Source organism: Taeniopygia guttata, chromosome 1A (genome assembly GCF_048771995.1).
Source record: "Taeniopygia guttata chromosome 1A, bTaeGut7.mat, whole genome shotgun sequence".
NCBI classification, from domain to species: domain Eukaryota; kingdom Metazoa; phylum Chordata; class Aves; order Passeriformes; family Estrildidae; genus Taeniopygia; species Taeniopygia guttata.
The window spans coordinates 49,634,009-49,652,082 of record NC_133025.1 but is presented as its reverse complement, the minus strand read 5'-3'; the positions used below and the strand labels follow the sequence as shown (position 1 = coordinate 49,652,082).

The 18,074-nt window shown below is 47.9% G+C and overlaps 2 protein-coding genes across 6 annotated transcripts; one reads left to right on the top strand and one right to left on the bottom strand.

Annotated features, from left to right (window-relative positions):
* Positions 1-314: 314 nt before the first annotated feature.
* Positions 315-10,182, top strand: PICK1 (protein interacting with PRKCA 1). 5 transcript variants are annotated; one of them, XM_012569238.5, is made up of 13 exons: positions 315-401; positions 1,435-1,526; positions 2,093-2,204; positions 2,677-2,805; positions 2,929-2,995; positions 4,261-4,350; positions 4,762-4,815; positions 4,915-4,977; positions 5,337-5,470; positions 6,231-6,323; positions 7,160-7,210; positions 8,469-8,613; positions 8,872-10,182. In XM_012569238.5, the coding sequence occupies exons 2-13, from the start codon at positions 1,486-1,488 to the stop codon at positions 9,111-9,113; spliced, it is 1,221 nt and encodes a 406-aa protein (XP_012424692.3). In that variant the 5' UTR covers positions 315-401; positions 1,435-1,485; the 3' UTR covers positions 9,114-10,182. The 5 variants fall into 5 exon arrangements, with proteins under 5 accessions (XP_012424692.3, XP_012424693.3, XP_002198852.3 ...); XM_012569239.5 differs by lacking the exon at positions 315-401 and adding an exon at positions 770-919; XM_002198816.6 differs by lacking the exon at positions 315-401 and adding an exon at positions 775-958.
* A 736-nt stretch (positions 10,183-10,918) lies between these two features.
* Positions 10,919-17,523, bottom strand: SLC16A8 (solute carrier family 16 member 8). Its single transcript, XM_030263019.4, has 4 exons — positions 17,230-17,523; positions 16,586-16,729; positions 15,163-16,026; positions 10,919-13,116 (listed from the first exon to the last, which is right to left on the bottom strand). The coding sequence occupies exons 1-4, from the start codon at positions 17,456-17,458 to the stop codon at positions 12,725-12,727; spliced, it is 1,629 nt and encodes a 542-aa protein (XP_030118879.4). The 5' UTR covers positions 17,459-17,523; the 3' UTR covers positions 10,919-12,724.
* Positions 17,524-18,074: the final 551 nt, after the last annotated feature.

Here is an 18,074-nt window from a genome sequence, read left to right as displayed (position 1 = left end):
CTGAACACCACCATGTCAACCAGACCACGACACCGAGTGCCACGTCCAGTCTTTCCTTAAACACCTCCAGGGACGGTGACTCCACCAGCTCCCTGGGCAGCCCATTACAATATCTAACCATCCCTCCTGTGAAGAAATTCCTCTTGACGTCCCACCTAAACCTCTCCTGGTGCAGTTTGTGACTATGCCTTCTTGTTGCCCGGGAGAAGAGACCGATCCGCACGTGGCTACGGCCTCCTTGCAGGGGGTTAGAGGGAGCGACCCTGAGCCTCCATTTCCCAGCCCAGCCAGGCCCTGTCGCTCGGTCCCCATGGCAACGCGGCGGGCGGGGGCGGCGCTTCCGGGCGGTGCCGGCGGTGACGCGGCCGGCGGGGGCTGACGGCGCCGCGCGGCCGCTTCCGGTGAGCCTGGGGCCCTCAGGGCCGCCCCCCCGGCGGTCCCGCCGGCCGGGCACTGCCCGCTGCCCCTGTCCTGCCCTGCCCTGCCCTGCCCTGCCCTGCCCGGCCGGGCACTGCCCGCTGCCCCTGCCCTGCACTGCCCGCAGCCCCTGCCCTGCCCTTGCCCTGCCCGGCACTGCCCGCAGCCCCTGCCCTGCCCTTGCCCTGCCCTGCCCGGCACTGCCCGCTGCCCCTGTCCTGTCCTGCCCGGCACTGCCCGCTGCCCCTGTCCTGCCCTGCCCTGCCCTGCCCCTGTCCTGCCCGGCCGGGCACTGCCCGCTGCCCCTGCCCTGCCCTGCCCGGCACTGCCCGCTGCCCCTGCCCTGCCCTGCCCGCAGCCCCTGCCCGCAGCCCCTGCCCGGCCCCGGCACCCTGAGCTGTCGGTGAAGCCCCGGTCCCTCAGGGTCGGGTGTGGTGGAGGCGACCACCCTCACGGCGTCACCGTGCCTTGGGTGCTGGCGAAGGGTGGGCGGAACGCAAAGGTGCCAGCTAATTACTGCCCGAAAGTAAATGGAAACGAGGTTTGTGCATGGGGCAGTAAGGAGGCTCTCTGAGCACGGCCTGCCAAGACAGGCGGTGAATGTCAGGGGGTGACGTGACTTGCTGTGAAGTCAAGAACACGGAGGTGTGCGATGGATGTCGGGGATAAAAATGAGTATCCTTAGCGTGCGGAGAAGCAGCTTCGGGAAAGGACCACGTTTTGTTCTGTGCTTTGGAAATGGTGCACGTGTGTCAGTCTCGGGTTTGGAACATGCAGCATTCAAACTCGAGGATTTTATCCTGTTGCATGCACAGCAGAGAACACGGAATGATTCACTCGTTTTTCATGTTTTGATATAAGAGCAGAGATCACAATGTGGCATTCCAAAAAGAAAAAGGAGACTGATAAAGGTGACAGGCTGGTTCTCTGGTTTTTTTGGGGTTTTTTTTTTTTTTTTTTTTTTTTTTTCTATTGCGGATATTATTTTATTTGGTTTATTCTGTTCTTTCTTCCCAGGGAGTTTGGAATAAGCAGCTTCAGACAAACAGATTCCACTGAACCAAAACAATGTTTGCAGATTTGGACTATGATATTGAGGAAGATAAGCTGTGAGTATTTCTCTTGTCTTTTCCTGGTGTTTCTTGTAATAGAATTTAGCTTCGCAGCTAAGACCTAATGAAAGTTGATAAATTTATCTGTGTATGACACTGTGTGCTGAACATCAGCCTTCCTGTTCAGTACTGATTTCTTGCTCCCTCTGGAGAGTGGGGATGAGGCATTGCTGTGCTGGTGAGCCGAGGAGAATAGTTGTATTGCTCTGCAGTGACTGCCTTGCATTTAACATAGAGCGCTTGATTTGCACCACATTTATGCTGTGCAAGTTATCCTCTCACTCCAGCACTAAGTGCAGGTGAAACACTAAAGCATGATAGTGTTTCCTCAGTGCCTAGCAATGGATGAGGGTGTCTCTTCCACCTCTAATCCTTGCATGCAATCCCAAGAAAAAGATGGCACAGAAGGTCTCCTGGGCTGGCCCAGCTCTGTGGCAGAGGTGAAGGAATGAATTCAGATGTGCAGTGTCCATGATGTTCTCCATTTATACTGACTCAGATACCGGAGTTGTTTCATATGCAGGCAGCTCTGCCTATGTTCAGTTATTCCTTTCTCTTTGTAGGGGTATCCCCACTGTACCTGGGACAGTGACCCTGAAGAAGGACTCTCAGAATCTGATTGGGATCAGCATTGGAGGAGGAGCACAGTACTGCCCCTGTCTCTACATTGTCCAGGTGGGCATCTGGGGAAGAAAAATAAGCCATCTTTTTAAAAGTGTTGGCCTGAGAGATGGGAAGTGTGGAAAGAGAGCCCTATGCTGTTTGTTTTTCTCAAAGTGGGAGATGACATCTCACTTTCCAGTGAAAAATTTTCCTTACTCTAGTAGCTAGTAGGTGTGGAAGAATTAAATTAAGACTTTTAGAATAGTCCTTCTCCTTGGAGAGCATGTTAGAATTCACAGGGGAACAGTGTGACACTCCCAACACCAGGAAATCCTATGCTGGAGGAGGCACATCCTAGGGGCAAGAACTTCCTGAGGGAACAAGATGATCAGCCCACCTCTTGGTTTGGAAAGGGGGAAGACTGCAGCTTCACCATGGACAAAGTAGAAGTGAATTAAGTGGGAGGAATGCAGCTGTTTGGTTTGTGCTCTGTAGCTCTGCATGGCCCTTGTGCTGCCTGCAGACTGCCTGTGCTCTCTCGCAGGTGTTCGATAACACTCCAGCAGCCTTAGACGGCACCGTAGCAGCTGGGGATGAAATCACTGGGGTCAACGGGAAATCCGTCAAAGGGAAGACCAAAGTGGAGGTGGCCAAGATGATACAGATGGTAAAGGTGAGAGGTAGGAGGGGACCGCTGGAGCTTCTGGGTCGTAGTTGGCAGCTTATCGTCCTTGGGTGAAGGGAGCCGCTGCTGCCTGCTTCCAGCACAGCAGTTTGGGGTTTGCTCTTTCTGCAGGGAGAAGTGACAATACACTACAACAAGCTTCAGGCTGACCCAAAGCAGGGCAAGTCTTTGGATATTGGTAAGACTGGTTTCTTTCTCCCTAGAGTGTTAAAATGATGCAGAAGGGTGCAAAATTGGTCCCAGCCAAAACCAAATCTGTTTCCTTTCTTGCTCTTAGTTCAGTCATTTTCAATTGGATACTGTCAAAGAGAATTACAGGTCTTAAAAAAAATCCTTCCGTGACATTTTGAAATAGGCTTGGAAGTTGAATCAAGATTTAATTGTTGTTGTGAGAGGCTTGTTTTTCTGTGCTGTGTTTAGCATGGATGATGAATCTCAACTGCATAATAATTTAATTAATTTATTTTTACTACGTGCAAGTTAGGCTGACCTATTTTGAGATGTACACAGAAATGTGTCAATTTAAAGGCTTTGGTGGTGATTTCTGACCATGGAGAACAGTGATGAAATACGTATCTACCCTGAGTTTTGTACAAACATAAATTTTATGGGAGACAGGGGAGCTTTTATTACTAAAACAAAGTGTCTGGTTTTGAGCTAAGCCTACACAGTTGTCTCCTTTATGTGGTCTGCCTTTCTCACTTTCAGCAAAATGTTTCCATTCTCTTTGCTGTCATTTCTTTTCCTGGTGATTATGGTGCTAATAAATTGACAGGAGTTCTGGAAAATTGTGGATAGTGAGATGGATTTCTGGGAAAACAGAAGTATGATGAGAATATGGTATTTTCCAGAACACTGTGGCTTCAGCTGAGTTCTTGGGATCTGCAGGCAAATTTGCCTGCAAATAAAGGTGACTGAGTCATCTGGTTCCAAGGAGGGCATAGATGTCTCTGGTAATTTGTAGGGTATGACCACCAAAGGCAGAAATTCCATCAAGAGGTGATGAAAGGGCTTAACTAGGATTCAGAAGGCAAATGTAAGGAAAGAGACAACACTAAGCATTACATTCTGATTGTCTTTCAGCCCCATTACTTCAGCTGAAGTAATACAGCAGATTGCATAAGCAAAGTTTAGTTCCAAATATCAAGATAAGTGCTTTTTAACAAAGTCATTGACTGTGACAGTCTTCCAAAAGAATTGCTGGAGCTCCATTGATTGAAGTGTTGAGGATGCGAGAGCAGGGCAGATAAGCAAGTTAGAAGATGTGTTATGCATGGCAGGACCAGAGTGCCCTGTTTCTACAGTATTCTTTCTTCTTGCTGTCTCATACTGAGTTAAGAGCAGTTTATCCAGTGCCTGGAAAACCAGTGAAACATGCTGGTGAGCTTTTCTTGCCCGTGGAACTGACCCTGATGCTGTTTGTAACTTTGTTTTGGCCTTTAGTATTGAAGAAGGTAAAGCACCGGCTGGTAGAGAACATGAGCTCGGGGACAGCAGATGCCCTGGGGTTAAGCCGAGCCATACTTTGCAATGGTAAGTCTTGTCCAGGAGGACATTTTCGTAATGGAATGCTTACTTGCCTGTGTGTGCTTTTTAATGTTGCTTGCATGGTCCACATTCTTCTGCTCTGCCTTGCTGTTGTGATTGTCTTTGCCCTTCCTGAGTGATACAGCCTGTCTTCGTGGCCACTTAAATGTTATCTCAGGTCAGATTAATTTAAAGCAGGGACCAACGTAGTGAATGCCAATAGATGACGACCTCATACTGTAAAATAAGTTTGCAGTCATTTTAAAAGCTTCCCATGTTGGGACAGGACAGTCATTAAGGGATGAGGGAAGCTTGAACCAAATACATGAAACTGGTATTTTTCCACCTAGTCAGGTCTTAACCATGTCCTGAATGTGACTGTTACAATTCTGTATTCTGATTCTTGTTTCTGTTTAGATGGACTAGTGAAGAGATTAGAGGAGCTGGAGAGGACAGCAGAATTATACAAAGGTAAACTTGGTATTCCAGCAAACAGCGGATGGGAGAGAAGGATACCTTCATTGTGTTTCAGTGAAGTGACTTAAATGTTTCTTCTGGCTTCCATCACAGGCTTGACAGAGCACACCAAGAGTCTTCTCAGGGCTTTCTTTGAGCTATCGCAGACACACAGAGGTAAAGAATCTTGAGCAAAGGTAGCACAGATCTTTGACCTTCAGTTTCAGTACTTAGTTGTGTGATTCCCTCACTCAAAAAAACCTGAGGGTTGCAGAAATGAGCTGTGAAGGGCCGCTCTCCTGTATTACCAGTCATAGTACTAACACAGGCCCTGCCCTTCACGGGAAACACTGGGGAAATGCCCTGCCAAACTCTGGTTTTTAGGGAATAATTAGCTTACCTTTACTATTTCCCACATGTAGCATCATCCCCCAGCTAATTGTAAGGTTATGGGAGGGCCTTGTAATACTGGAGACAAGATTTTTCTCAGAGTTCACCTCTTTATTCATCTTTCTGTAATTATTCTGCACATGCAGCATTTGGAGATGTTTTCTCTGTCATTGGTGTACGGGAACCACAGCCAGCTGCCAGTGAAGCCTTTGTGAAATTTGCTGATGCCCATCGCAACATTGAGAAGTTTGGGATTCACCTTCTGAAAACAATTAAGCCGGTAAAGAATTTAACCATAGGAGTAAAGGGTTTGGTGAAGAAGGGGTATCTAGGAAGGCAGAAGTCTGTCTTTAAAGGTGTGGTCTTAAAAGTTCATTCATTGAGGGAAGAAGGATGCTTGTCTGCTTTCCCTCAGGGAATTGTCTTCATAATGAAAAGAACCTGAGAGGTAACATAATGAATATATCAACCATGCTCTTATGACTTCTGCATATTCCCCTCCTTTTCTTTTGGGAATGAGGTAGTCTCACTGACCAGTCTAGCACCTGATATTGGTACCCATAACTGCATTGTGTCATTAAAAGAGTTCAGGTAAGCAACCAAGGAACAATGTAAGAATTTCAATCAATGTATTTGAGTGAGAGTCTCCAGGAGATCTGTGCACTTATTTTAGCAAAGAGAGAATTTAAGTGTTGATATGGGCACCACTTTCAGTGCTATGTTGGATGGACAATACTGGGTCATGAAACTTTAAATCAAGGAGAGCTGTTTCCAGGACCAGCTTAAAATAGAACAAGTCAAAAGCAGATGAATCCAGGCTAGGAGAGAGGCAAGCATCTCTAGCACTGGAAACACTTGCCAGTGACAGTAAAGGATACTCTAAACATTCTGAGCCATGATCAAACATTTTCTTTCAAATATGCTGTAGTTCAAATAAGAGTTTTCAGGCAGTCTCATGAAATGTGCTGGGTAAAAGGTTGCACTTGAATTGTAGTCATGCTTTTTTGTCTTAATTCAGCAAGAGGGTGTTTCTCTTGCAGATGCTTACTGACTTGAATACCTATCTGAATAAAGCTATTCCTGACACGAGGCTAACTATCAAAAAATACCTGGATGTCAAGTTTGAATATTTGGTGAGCTGCTTTTTTTTTTTTTAAGTGTTGGTTGAAATTAAATTTAATAGGATCATCCTGAAAGTCACATCTAGCCTCTATAATCACGTATCCATCCTTCCATAATCCATGAGAGAATGCCCTGTTTTCTCTAGTTCTTTATTTACTACCAGATTACTCAGATTCAGACACCTGTTCTTAACCTAACACTTCCACTGGTAAGAAAGGTCTTACAGTACTCACATGACTTATTTTCTACATGGTCAGAATGATTTCCAGATTTATTTCTAAAGACTTCCTCTGCAACTTAGGCTCTTGAACTCCTCTAAAGAGCTCCTCCTCCATATTTTTCAGGTAATTTTGGACACTCTTTCTTTAGCCAAAGTAAACAACTGTCAACTCATATTTGCTTTAATTTAGACCTTGCTGGTTTTTTTCCTCCTTCATTCCACTCAGCCTTTGTTTTCTACCCAAAAAGGGTAAGGTTACTCAGTGTACCTGTTCTCTAATTGACGGAATCAATTTCCTTTTACCTGTTGAGAGAAGTACTTGGAGCTGCAGCCCTAAGGCAAGGGAATATAGCAAAATCTCTTCCTATATCAATCCTTCCTGCAATTAATATTTTTCTTTCCCTTCTTATTTATTCACATCTCATACTTTTCTTGTACTGTCTTTTCCCAAAGAGTAGATGAACACAGGATTTTTCCCACTGTGCTTTCTTCAGAGTCTGTCCACTGAAGGAAGGCTTGGAATGGTGCAACCCCATGTTTATGGGTGATGATGAAGTTGTTTCTAATTTTTAACAGTTCCTTCTTGTTTTGCTTTTTTTTTTTTTTTTAATCTTTAATTCTGCAAAGTCTTACTGCCTGAAAGTCAAAGAGATGGATGATGAAGAGTACAGCTGCATTGTGAGTATCAGTACAATTGCAAAAGTACTCCTGTGCCTGTCGACACCCAGACTAGTGAATGCATGCTAAGGAATTACATACATTTATTCTTAATGTATTAGAAATATTAGAAATAGGCTTTCTGCTTTCAGCTTTCTGCTCTCCTGCTTAAATGCTACCTGGGAAGCACTGCAGCTTGTTTGCTCAGTGGTTGCCTTTCTCAGTATTTAAGTACTATTAGGTTATGTAAGGAGGATTAAGGTGTTATCTTCACAAATTCCATTTGTGTGTAGTGTACAGCTTATCATTAATTCTGGACTTGTTTCTTAGAAATGGAGGTTTAGCTTCTCTGTAGTAAAATGCATGTGAAGCTGCATTTATAAGTGAAGGAAATTGATTAAAGGATCTTTCTTAACAATAGGGGGTTTATAGTTTAGAGTTTTAGGTCTTTAATCCTTAACAGCTCTGTTTAAAATAGTTAAAGGTATCCCATAAATTCCAGTTTCCCTGCATGAAAGTAACATCTGTTTTATCCTCAGTATCAACCTCAGAGCAGACATTTGATTTCTTGGAATGCCTAGTTCCTAAGTTCCAGGAAGGAATCAAACTCCTAACACAATCTTTAATTATATGTTTCCTTCTAAATGGGAAGGAAAGAATCCCAGTCTTGCCCAGCAGAGCAGCATCTTTGGGTTTGGCACGTGCAGTGTGTGTTAGGGAGCCGTAGTCTGTAGCACAGATTTTTCTGTATGTTGTGTTTACCAGGTGCAAGGGAAGGATGCTTCATTGCTGACAGAGCTAACCCCTTTTCAGACTTTTGCAGGACAATGTATAGGTCCCTCCATGTTCATTTCCAGCATTGTGTCTGTGCGATTGTAGATACCAGAGGGTTCTTTGTGTAGATACGTAATTCATTATGCAATCTATACAGTGAAAACCTTACACAGTAGGGCAGAATTTTTGTGTGCTTGATATAAACTTGTTCTTAATGCCTGTCTTACTGGGCTGAAAGGTGCCTGTCCTTTTGTATTTGCTTAGTAGTGATGCTTTTCTTTACCATGATTGGTGTGTGTTTGGCCTTCAAAGTGGCCCCACTGACTGCTGGTTTTTGACACGGTTCAGTGTTCCTCCTGGTTCCTGCTTCCTGACAGCAGTTCCTGTGTGCCTGAGAGGTCTGTAATAACCCAAGGTCATTGTGAGTCCACAATGGCAATAATAGGCAGACTTGTGTGCAGGCACTGTTGTGGGAGTCTCTGAAATGGCGCTGTGTTTTTGGCAGGCTCTGGGTGAGCCTCTCTACCGGGTCAGCACTGGGAACTACGAGTACCGCCTCATCCTGCGCTGCCGTCAGGAGGCTCGCACGCGCTTTGCCAAGATGAGGAAGGATGTGCTAGAGAAAATAGAGCTCCTGGACCAGAAACACGGTGAGTGCCACTGCAGGGTTCAGCAGACAAGACTTTGGCCTTCTTCTTCTTCCTTTGTCTCAGCTCGGAAGATGGCTCAGTTCTTCTTTGCTGAACTGCTCCTTTGTGGCTGTACCTGGGACATCAACCCTGAGGGGCCAAAAGGGATTAATGTATAGGAGATGGTATCTAACAATGGTAAGGGAGGCTTGATCAAGCCTTCACACTGTTTGGGAAGGAAATTTTTACACTTCTCCCCCCAACATGTCTCCACTACAGTGCAGGACATCGTGTTCCAGCTCCAGCGTTTTGTCTCCACGATGTCCAAGTACTATGACGACTGCTACGCTGTGCTCCGGGATGCGGATGTCTTTCCCATCGAGGTGGACCTTGCTCGCACCACTCTCAGCTATGGGCAGAAGGACACGTACACAGATGGGGCGGAAGAAGAAGGAGAAAGCGAGAGAGAGGGTAATGGGAGGGAGGATGCAAATGGAGAGAAGCTCATTGATGATGCCTGAGTGTGTCAGCATGGCCAGAGGGAGGACTTTGCAGACTTATGAAAACATGTATTTCACATGGCCATTCATCCTCCATGATTTCTCTGTGTGTCCAGCCTGGGATTCCTCCTCTGCTTTGGGTGGGGTAGCTGGTTGGATTGGGACCAACCTCTGCTTTCCTCTCTTTTCCTTTGCTTGTTTGCCTGGATAATTCTTTTTGCCCTTGGAGACTTCTGCTACCCACCCTGGTTACTGAGCTGTGGGGAGGAAAAGCCACTCCTACACCGCCATGTGCCCCTGTGCAGGCAGGTCTCTGCTGAGTACGTGGGCAGCACAGCTCCTCTCTGGCCCATGGAAGCTGGTTAAGGATTTGGAGGTGATTACAAATGGTGAGAACACCTCCCTTCCATCCTCCCCTTGTGCTGTGGGGAAGTCTTAGCATCACTGCTTGCTGTCTTCAAGCTCCTTCTGAGGATCCACCTTAGGACTGTGATGGAAATACCCCAGCTTTAAATGAGAAAGGAGACACAAAGCCTTGTGGAGAGAGGAAGAAGCTTTGTGTTTTTTTTAGTGTAAAGAATGAGTAGCTTGCTCTCCTCTCTGCACAGCTATTTTATGCTGCCTCTGGGATAGGCAGTAGCAATAGCTGTCTTCCCATTCCCTAGCACAAGGGAAGCAGTGAAAGGAAGGCTGAGGTAAGTGAGAGTGCTTCTTTCCTCCTTCCTTTTCTCTTCCCCTCCCTCCATCCTTTGGGCCAATCCCAGATGCAGATGGCACTTTCTCTGTTAGTGGGCAGCACAACTGCCAGGAACGGTGGTGTTCTTGGGCCAGGGGTTTTGACTTGATGTCTCTGTCATTACATTCTAGTGGTCATGGGAGAAGTTATTTAAGTGCATTAATTTATGATCAAGATTTTTTTTTTTTTTTTTTTTTTTTGTATTTGGGTTTCTCTTTGATTTTGGAGCTTCTTTATCTGTGTGGGTGCCTGGAAAAAAGCCATCCATGGTCAAGCTGCTCTGGAGAATTTAAACAGACTGGTGTAGTGACTATTGTCTGTAATAAAGAAATATGTGACTTTTCATTTCATGTACTTCATGCCTTTCCTATGAGAGATTTGTTTGCTTATCTTCTATTGGTTTTAATCTTAAACTATAATCTTGGGAAGACGGGTGTCACGGTCTGGCTATTTTTTTCTTCTCATACTGGTGCATAATCTCTATACAAGCCTGTGGTGGTCAGTGCTGTTCAGATTTGCAGAGGAAGAGAGGTATTAATGCTGTAGCAAGGCCAGTCCTCCAGTAATACCCACTTCTCTGCATTTTAGCTTCCCTGGGGAACACCAGCCTTTTAAAGGCCACCAGGTGCCTCCGTCCTGCCAAGGTGGCATCTCTGTTCCTCTCCAGGGCCAGCTTCTCCACACAGCTCAGCTGTTGCATCACAAGCTTCAGCTGATGCTTAAGTCCCTGATCTTCTTTCAGAGTTGTTGTGCCAAAACATGAAGCAGTTGAGGGGGAACTGAAAGTGCTTCAGCAGAGTCTGCCTGAAAGCCATTGAAACCAAGTGTAAAGCAACATAGCTGGGTTTTTTAGGAAGAGGTCTGGGAATCTTGCAGCACTGTCTGTAGTGAGATCTCGTACCCTGAGGGCTTTTATTTGCTTTTGTGAGAATAATTTAAGAGTGGGAGGCTTAGTGGGAAATGTTGGCTTGTGACAATGAAACAGAGGGGACCTTGTTCTAGTGACCAGCCTGGCTGACAAGGGCAGTTGTTTTCATGCTGTGGACCTTGGACCTCTGGGAAGTTATGAGCTCCTTCTTGGAGGGCATACTAGTGAATAAGGGAAACTCAGCCTGGGGCTACTGGGGAAAGAGCTGCAGAGCAACTTGGTCAAGCAGAAACAGCAATCTTTCCTTGTTGGGAGGGAAAACAAGCTTTGAGAGCACTGGATGAATGCCTGCAGGGCCCCCTTGCTTCTGCTCTCATTCTCCCAGAGCTTTGAATCTGGGGTTTGGTATGGGATTTAGTCTCCTTTGGGATGTTTCTAAGTGAGTTTGAATAGGAAAAAGCCCACAGTCAGCATTGTGATAGGCTCAAAATCAGATCTAACAGTGTTGTTAGCTATGGTGGGACAGAGTACAGCCTCATGGGGTTTACCTTCTCCTCTACAATTTCCAATTCTTCTGTCTCTTCTTAAACTGATATTCTTCAACAGCTTCATTTACTGCTGTTTTTTGTTTGGGAGCACCTAGAAGGAAACTCTTGCCTTCATGTCCCCACTCCCCTGCTGTGTTTAAATGGCTTTATGGATCCTGCCAACTATCCATTAATTTGTAGTCAGTCTGGTCTGGAATGAAACACAACTTTTGGTGGCCCAACGAGCTGCCTTCCCTGTAGCCCTCTGTTTAGTTTTTGATCCCTTGTTATAGTCACACGTTCCCCCAGGGCCTCTGAGGTGAAGCAGTTCAGGAAACCGGAAGAAAGAGCTTTGGCCAGGGGTGTTTATAAAAGACCCAGTCCTAAAGCAGATTAGAAGTGGTTTAAGCATGCCAGGGAAGGTTGTCCTCTCTGAATCTAGAAATCCACCACTGCAGCAGGGGGTGAGGGGGTCATGCCTGCTTTACCACGTGCTCCAACACCCTCATTAGCAACACTCGGGGACTGGGGCTTGTCCTTCTGCCTTACCTTTGATTCCTTTATGTAAGGAGGTTTTCTCTATTTAAGAGAAAAACACAGGCATATCTAGTGCCATTCCTGCTCAGTGGATAATCGCTTGGGACATGGTTATTTACCTGTCTTGAAACCCCCACCCCCACAGGAGCCAAGTTGTTCTCTTCACACGTCAACAGGACTCACTTGAGCCTAGATAAAGCTGACTTGATGCTATTTCTGTCAGCAAGGCTCTGTACTGTGGCTGCACACCTAATGGCATTAGCCTTTCTTAGGTGTCTTCTTCTTGTACCTCAGCAGCAGCCTCTAACGCAGCGCTTTGCCACTTGGGGAAGCAGATCAGGTGTCACTGCCCCAGCTTCACCATCCACAAAAGATGTGCCAGGCAGAGGTGGTTGGAGCTGGTGGCCTCCTGGTTTGGCAGTGCCCGAGGGAGGTGTTGCACAGAGCCTGGTGGCCCCTGAAGGTGGCTGGATGGTAGCTATGGGTTACACCCCCTCCTAAGCATGCTGCCAGTGCAACTGACACTATCCGGACTGTGGAAGTGGGGTGAAGGAAACACTGACACTAGAAAAGAGCATACCAGATCTGATTACAAAGAGTCTCTAATTGTTTGTGTTCTGTATTGTGACAATGCAGAAGGAAAAGGAGAGTCCTTGGCAGCCTCTTCAGAAGACTTTCTCCAGGGCTGGTTTGAAAATGAGGAAAGAAGATTTTTTTTTTTTTTTTGGTGTTTGGGCTGTTCTGAGCCTGTGTTGTACCAGCAAGGGTGCAGGATGCGAGCAGATGTATCACTTGGTAGGTTGTGGACATATGTACATAAGGACCAGCTATTCTTATACCTCTCCCACTTATTTCTTACATCTGCCTTTGTCCCAGCTTTCTGCTCCCCCCATCCCACCTACCCTCCCATGCTGAGGTGCTTCCACAAAAGGCCAGTTTTATACATCCCTCTTCTCTGCCCTGGCTAAAAACTGTCCCTCTCCACCATCTGGTCAGCATTGCAGCCATCTCGTGCCAACACCTCCCCATCCCCTGTGGGACAGCCGCCTCCCTCCCCTCTCTGCTCCTCTGCCACATGGTTGGCCTCCTCGTTGGCCACCACCACGGCATTGTCAGTGCTGTGGGCCGGCTGGTGGTTGTCACTGCTGTGCTCCTCGGCTTCCTGCACATCGGACTCTGCTTCCTCGGTGTCGCTCCCCGCTCCCGCAGAGGGGTTGTTCTCTGGGGGAGGCTCCTTCTTCCCTCTGTTCAGGCAGCAGTAGCTGGCGACACCCAGGAAGAGGGCGGAGAGCACAACCTCTGAGCCCGCCAGGTAGAAGATCACCTCATAGTTCTTGAGAGCATCGACCAGGCGGCCTGATGGTTGGAGAAGAAATGAGATGGTTGGAGAAGACATGAGATGGTTAGATTTGGCCTACGCACACCTACATTTGGCTGAGGACCCATTCCTCAAGGGAAGAGCAAGAAGCCTGAATACCTAAAAAGCACTCTGGGAAAGACCCACACTGTACTTCCGGGGAAAGTATGGTAACAGTGCATGTTTGGTGTTTTCCCTTGTTTGGACAACCTTAAATAATTGTAACACCTTCATGGCAGGCTATCTTCTACTTGCCAAGGTGAGAAAAGCCTCTCATGATTTGGATTGGCCAGAAAAGTCTCAAAAAAGAATGTTTGAGAGGCATTGCTATTTCTTAAGCTGTTATGTCAGGAAAACATTCTGAAGGGAAGAACAAATTTCTCTTTGGCAGAGAAATCCCTCTGGTTGGCCCACACCTGATGATTTCTGTGCCAGAGATATTCTGAATATATTTTCTGAATCTACTGGGGTTGGCAATGAAGGAAGAACTCCCGGTCCTTGGTGCTGGAGAGCATAGTCAGGATATAGCCATGGAATTGCACTCTTCATCCTGGTCTCGCATGGTCCCAAATGCACATGACTCCCAGTCCCTGCTGTGCTACAGTGCATGCCCTGAAACCTGCCCCAGGACACGCTGAGGTGTCTCCCGAAGCAGTCACGGGAGGCACGTGGCGAATTCCTCAGCAGGTGAATGTGCCCGTGTTCAGCCAAGCCGGATGGCGAGCAAGGAGCCTGCGTGTCCCAGCACGCGTGCGTGTGCAGCTTATCCTGTGCCAAACTCCCTCGGCCCATGGAGCGGGAAGCAGCTCAGGAGGATTACACCAAACAAAGCCACTTTGTTCAACCCCCTTCTCCCAGCTGAGCACTGTTCTCCCCGAGTCCGAGCCATCAGGATTGTCAGAGAACTCGAACTTCTGCACAGGGGTGTCCTACAGCCCCCAGCATGACTTGACTGCCCCAACACAGTTCTTCAGTGACCCTGCACTGTGTGCCATTGTGCATGCACACAGCACCAAGGCACAGCTGAACTGAGGCAGGAGGCCTGAGGGATTCCCTTGGTAGCACACAACTGGTGGGCCTTGCTCCTTGGGGCAAGGTGCTGTTAAATCCCCCTCTCTCCTGATCTCTCTACAGCTGCCTCCAAGACACGTATTTCTTGACCCTCTCTGGCCTGGGACTGCCAACTGACCCACAGCTTATGAAGTGAGACATGAATTATTGTTAGCATTTAAGAGGGTCTTCTCTTGGCTGCCAAATTTTATTTGGGAACTGGTTGGAGTTGCTGAGGGCAGGTTTTACTCATAACTGGTAGTTTGTGCTGAGAAAAAGACCATGCACACCGAGGTTTTCAATGATGGGCTTTAGCCTATGTGTTACAGCTGAAGGAAAGGAGTACAAGAAACAACAGAGTGGTTCCTGCCTGGGGATTTTCCATAATCTTGTCCCTGACTCTTCCTTGCAAATCAGGAAACTGCACTTTGTTTGGAAATAAGCCTTGGGCATGATTTGGCTTTCTCACATGTGATCAGACACTTAACATTAAACCTCCATTCAACAGCCTGTTTTTATGGGCTGTTTGTGCAGCATGGACCTTACCAGGGGCTGTGACCTAGACTAGACTGGCTGAAAAGCTGTGAGTGTCTTAATCCTCTTAGAAAAATTACCCGCAAATGCCTCAGGGGACTGCAAACTGTTTTGACTTGACAGACAGCAAAACACCTGTGTCTTGGGATTGGGATCAGAACAAATTGAGATCACTATTCACAGTGCCAATCGAAGGGCCATGGACACCGAGGAGAATTTGAGAGACACTAGCTTTGTCCTAATGAAGACTCTCAAAGGTTTGCTTGCAGCATGTACCTGACTCTATCCTTAACATGATTTGATGCAACATTCATCGTGAAGGCAGAGATCAGCTCTCAGCTTCTAGAACAAATTTAAATTTGAGAAATAGGGTCTTTCTTCAGGTGTTGTGTCCATGCCTGGTACCTGCAATGCAGTGGATCAGCGGCAGCCAAATCAATCACCTGCAGCAAGACACCTACCTGCAGAGGGTGGGCCGATGAGCACGGCAAAAGCCTCGATGAGTAGGACCAGCCCGATGGCGCTGGAGAACTTCTGGGAGCCGACGATGGCCATCAGCACCTCGAACTGCAGTGCCCCCACCATGCCGTAGGAGATGCCAAAGAAGACACAGAAGATGACCAGCCCCGTGTAGTTGCTCGCCCTGGCACTGCAGATGTCTGTCAAGCCGTTGAAGAGCATGGAGAAACTGAACAGATATGCCACGTGAGGGCGGACCCACTTCAGCCCTGCCACCATGCCACAGGCTGGGCGGGCAAAGATGTCTATGAAACCAATGATGGAGAGCAAGAACGCGGCCTCTGTGTCCGGTACGCCTGTGTCCTTGGCATAGTTGACCAGCAGTATGGGGGGCACAAACAGACCCAAGACCAGGATGAACTTTGAAATGGTGTAAATGATAAACCCTCGGTTGGAGAAGATACTAAAATCCAGAAGCTTCTTTCCTTTCTTGGGCTTCTTCTTGGCTTTCTTGCCTTTCTTGGTTCCATCAGTGGTGCTGATTCCCTCCTCTGCCTTCCCTCCTATGGGCAGCATCTCCTTGGCTTCATATTTGTCCTGGGCTTTCCCCATCTTCCTCTTCATGCCCATATCCAGGGGTCTCATGACTGCCCCACAAGTGCAGCAGTTAAGCAGAAGGCCCCCCATGATAAGGAACCCTCCTCGCCAACCAAACTTCTCCAGCAGCACTTGCCCCAGTGGAGAGAGGGAGGAGAGGAAGACAGGGCTCCCAGCAGCAGCCAGTCCGTTGGCAAGAGGCCGACGCTTGTCAAAGTAGGTGCCCAGCATGATCAGTGAGGGCTGGAAGTTCAATGCCATACCCAGACCTACATGGAAGTGAGAGCCAGGAGGGAGACACGGAGTGCAAGAACGTGAGATGTGTTTTGCAACAAGCTGAAAACTCCCCTCAGACTATCCTAATCCTAAAGTCCCATGATGGGATGAATGTATTCCTCACAAGCCTCTGTGCCTTCATGTTGGTGGATTACCCCTGCAGAAGGTGGGCTCAATCAGCCTGTCCACCTGAAGTGGGTTTGAATCAGGTAATTGTGCTCACACTTAGGCAGGACTTGAGCCTTACACAGGAATTCTGTCTCTTTCCCCTGCCGCTCTGTACTGATGCTGCCTACCACACTTGCTATGATCACCACTTAGGTTTCTTCTGCCTCTCAGCCACAGGCCCTGTCTGTTTAGATTCAGCAGATGCATCCCTCACAGGAGCAGCATTCAGGACTAGGTGCATCCCATAGCGGGTGCAAATAGGTGAGGGAGGCCTGATCCTAGACATGGCAGTGCTAAAGGGAAATATGCTAAAGGGAAATATGACATGGTTTCGGTTCTTCCCCAGGTAAGCCTCTGTTGCCCCCCAAATCCTGGGGCTCTCACCTGTCAGCACACCAGCTGTCAGATAAAGCTCAATGATATTGGTGGTAAAAGATGCCAGGATCATCCCAGCAGAAGCTAGCAGCCCGCCAATGAGCATCACAGGCCGGCAGCCGAACTGGTTCACCATGATGCTGCACACTGGTCCTAGGAGGAAGCAGAGGAGACAGAGTAGGTGACCAAGAGGAGACAGGACAACTGGGAAGGGGCAGGCAGCCCAAGCAGGGTTCTCAGGGAAGATGAAACTGTAATGATGGAGCTCACTGCTTGGCTGCTTACATACACATCTGTTGGGCGTGGCCAAGGGAGAGGGGCTGGTGGTGTGGAGACTTCTGTTCTGCCCTGCCTTTGGGCTCTGATTCCCTAGCACTTGGTGTGATAGGAACAGCACTTCAGCAGTGGGAGAAAACTCTGTATCAATTATCTGGGATGTAGGTGAGGTGACCCCTGAGGTCTCCTGGGGCAGAGGAAACAGGGATGCAAGATGCAGCGCACTTCCAGAGAGAAGTGGTAGAACAATTGTGTTCTGCATCATGGTTCACAACCAGGCCAGTGAGCATGAGGCGAGTCCATGGAGACATGGTCTGGGCCCATGGCAGAGTGGGAAAGGTGTGAGTTGAGGAGGTGGAAGTGTGTCCAAGCATCACCTGTCCCATAGAGCATGGCCAGCATGATGGAAGAGATCCAGGCTGTGTCACTGTAGCCCACATGGAAATCTTTCATGAGCTCCTTGAAGTAGACACTGACGGCTTTTGGGAAGGCATAGGAGAAGCCGGTGATCACAAAACAGCCAAGGAGAACGATCCAGCCCCAGCCGCCATCCGGGGGCTTCACAGGAGCTGGGAGTTGCCCTTCTTCTGGGTCAGGTCTCCCCATCTTCTAACCTAGGAATGGAAAGGCAGGCTAGGAGGAAGTAAAGCAAGAGAGAAAGTCTGCTGGTGCTGCAAGAAGAGAAGAGAAAAGAAGAGCAGCAAACATTTACTGCAAGGTTTCTCTCCATGCCCACAATTTCCAGGCTTTGAGAGGCTCATTGGGCAACCACATCTGCTCTTCGTACCCTAATCCTGCCAGGTGAGGTGGGACTGCTTTCAGGTGTAAGGTCATGCCTCAGCTGGGCAGAGGTGGGAAGGTCCCCCTGAGACTGGGGCAGTCCAGAGCTCCATAGCCCCTGGCCAAACACAGGGATGCTAAGCACAGCTAAGCATTGTCATGGCTCCCAGCTGAGCCTGGAGTGCTGCATCTGATGCACATCAGGCTCTGCAGCACCTGCCTTGCTTCATATCCAGCCTTACCTACAGATGGTGCAAGGCAAAGACCAGCAATGTGAACCCTTTTTGCTTCCTAAAATCTGCCTTTGAGCCTCTCTCATGCTGGTCTGCTCCAGTGGGGAGCACTCCAGGACCTGCCCTGCCACAGAAACCTCCAGCAGTGACTCAAGAAGATCCATTAAGCCCTCTGTTTTTTTTCTCTGGGAGTGCCAAGTGCATGACAC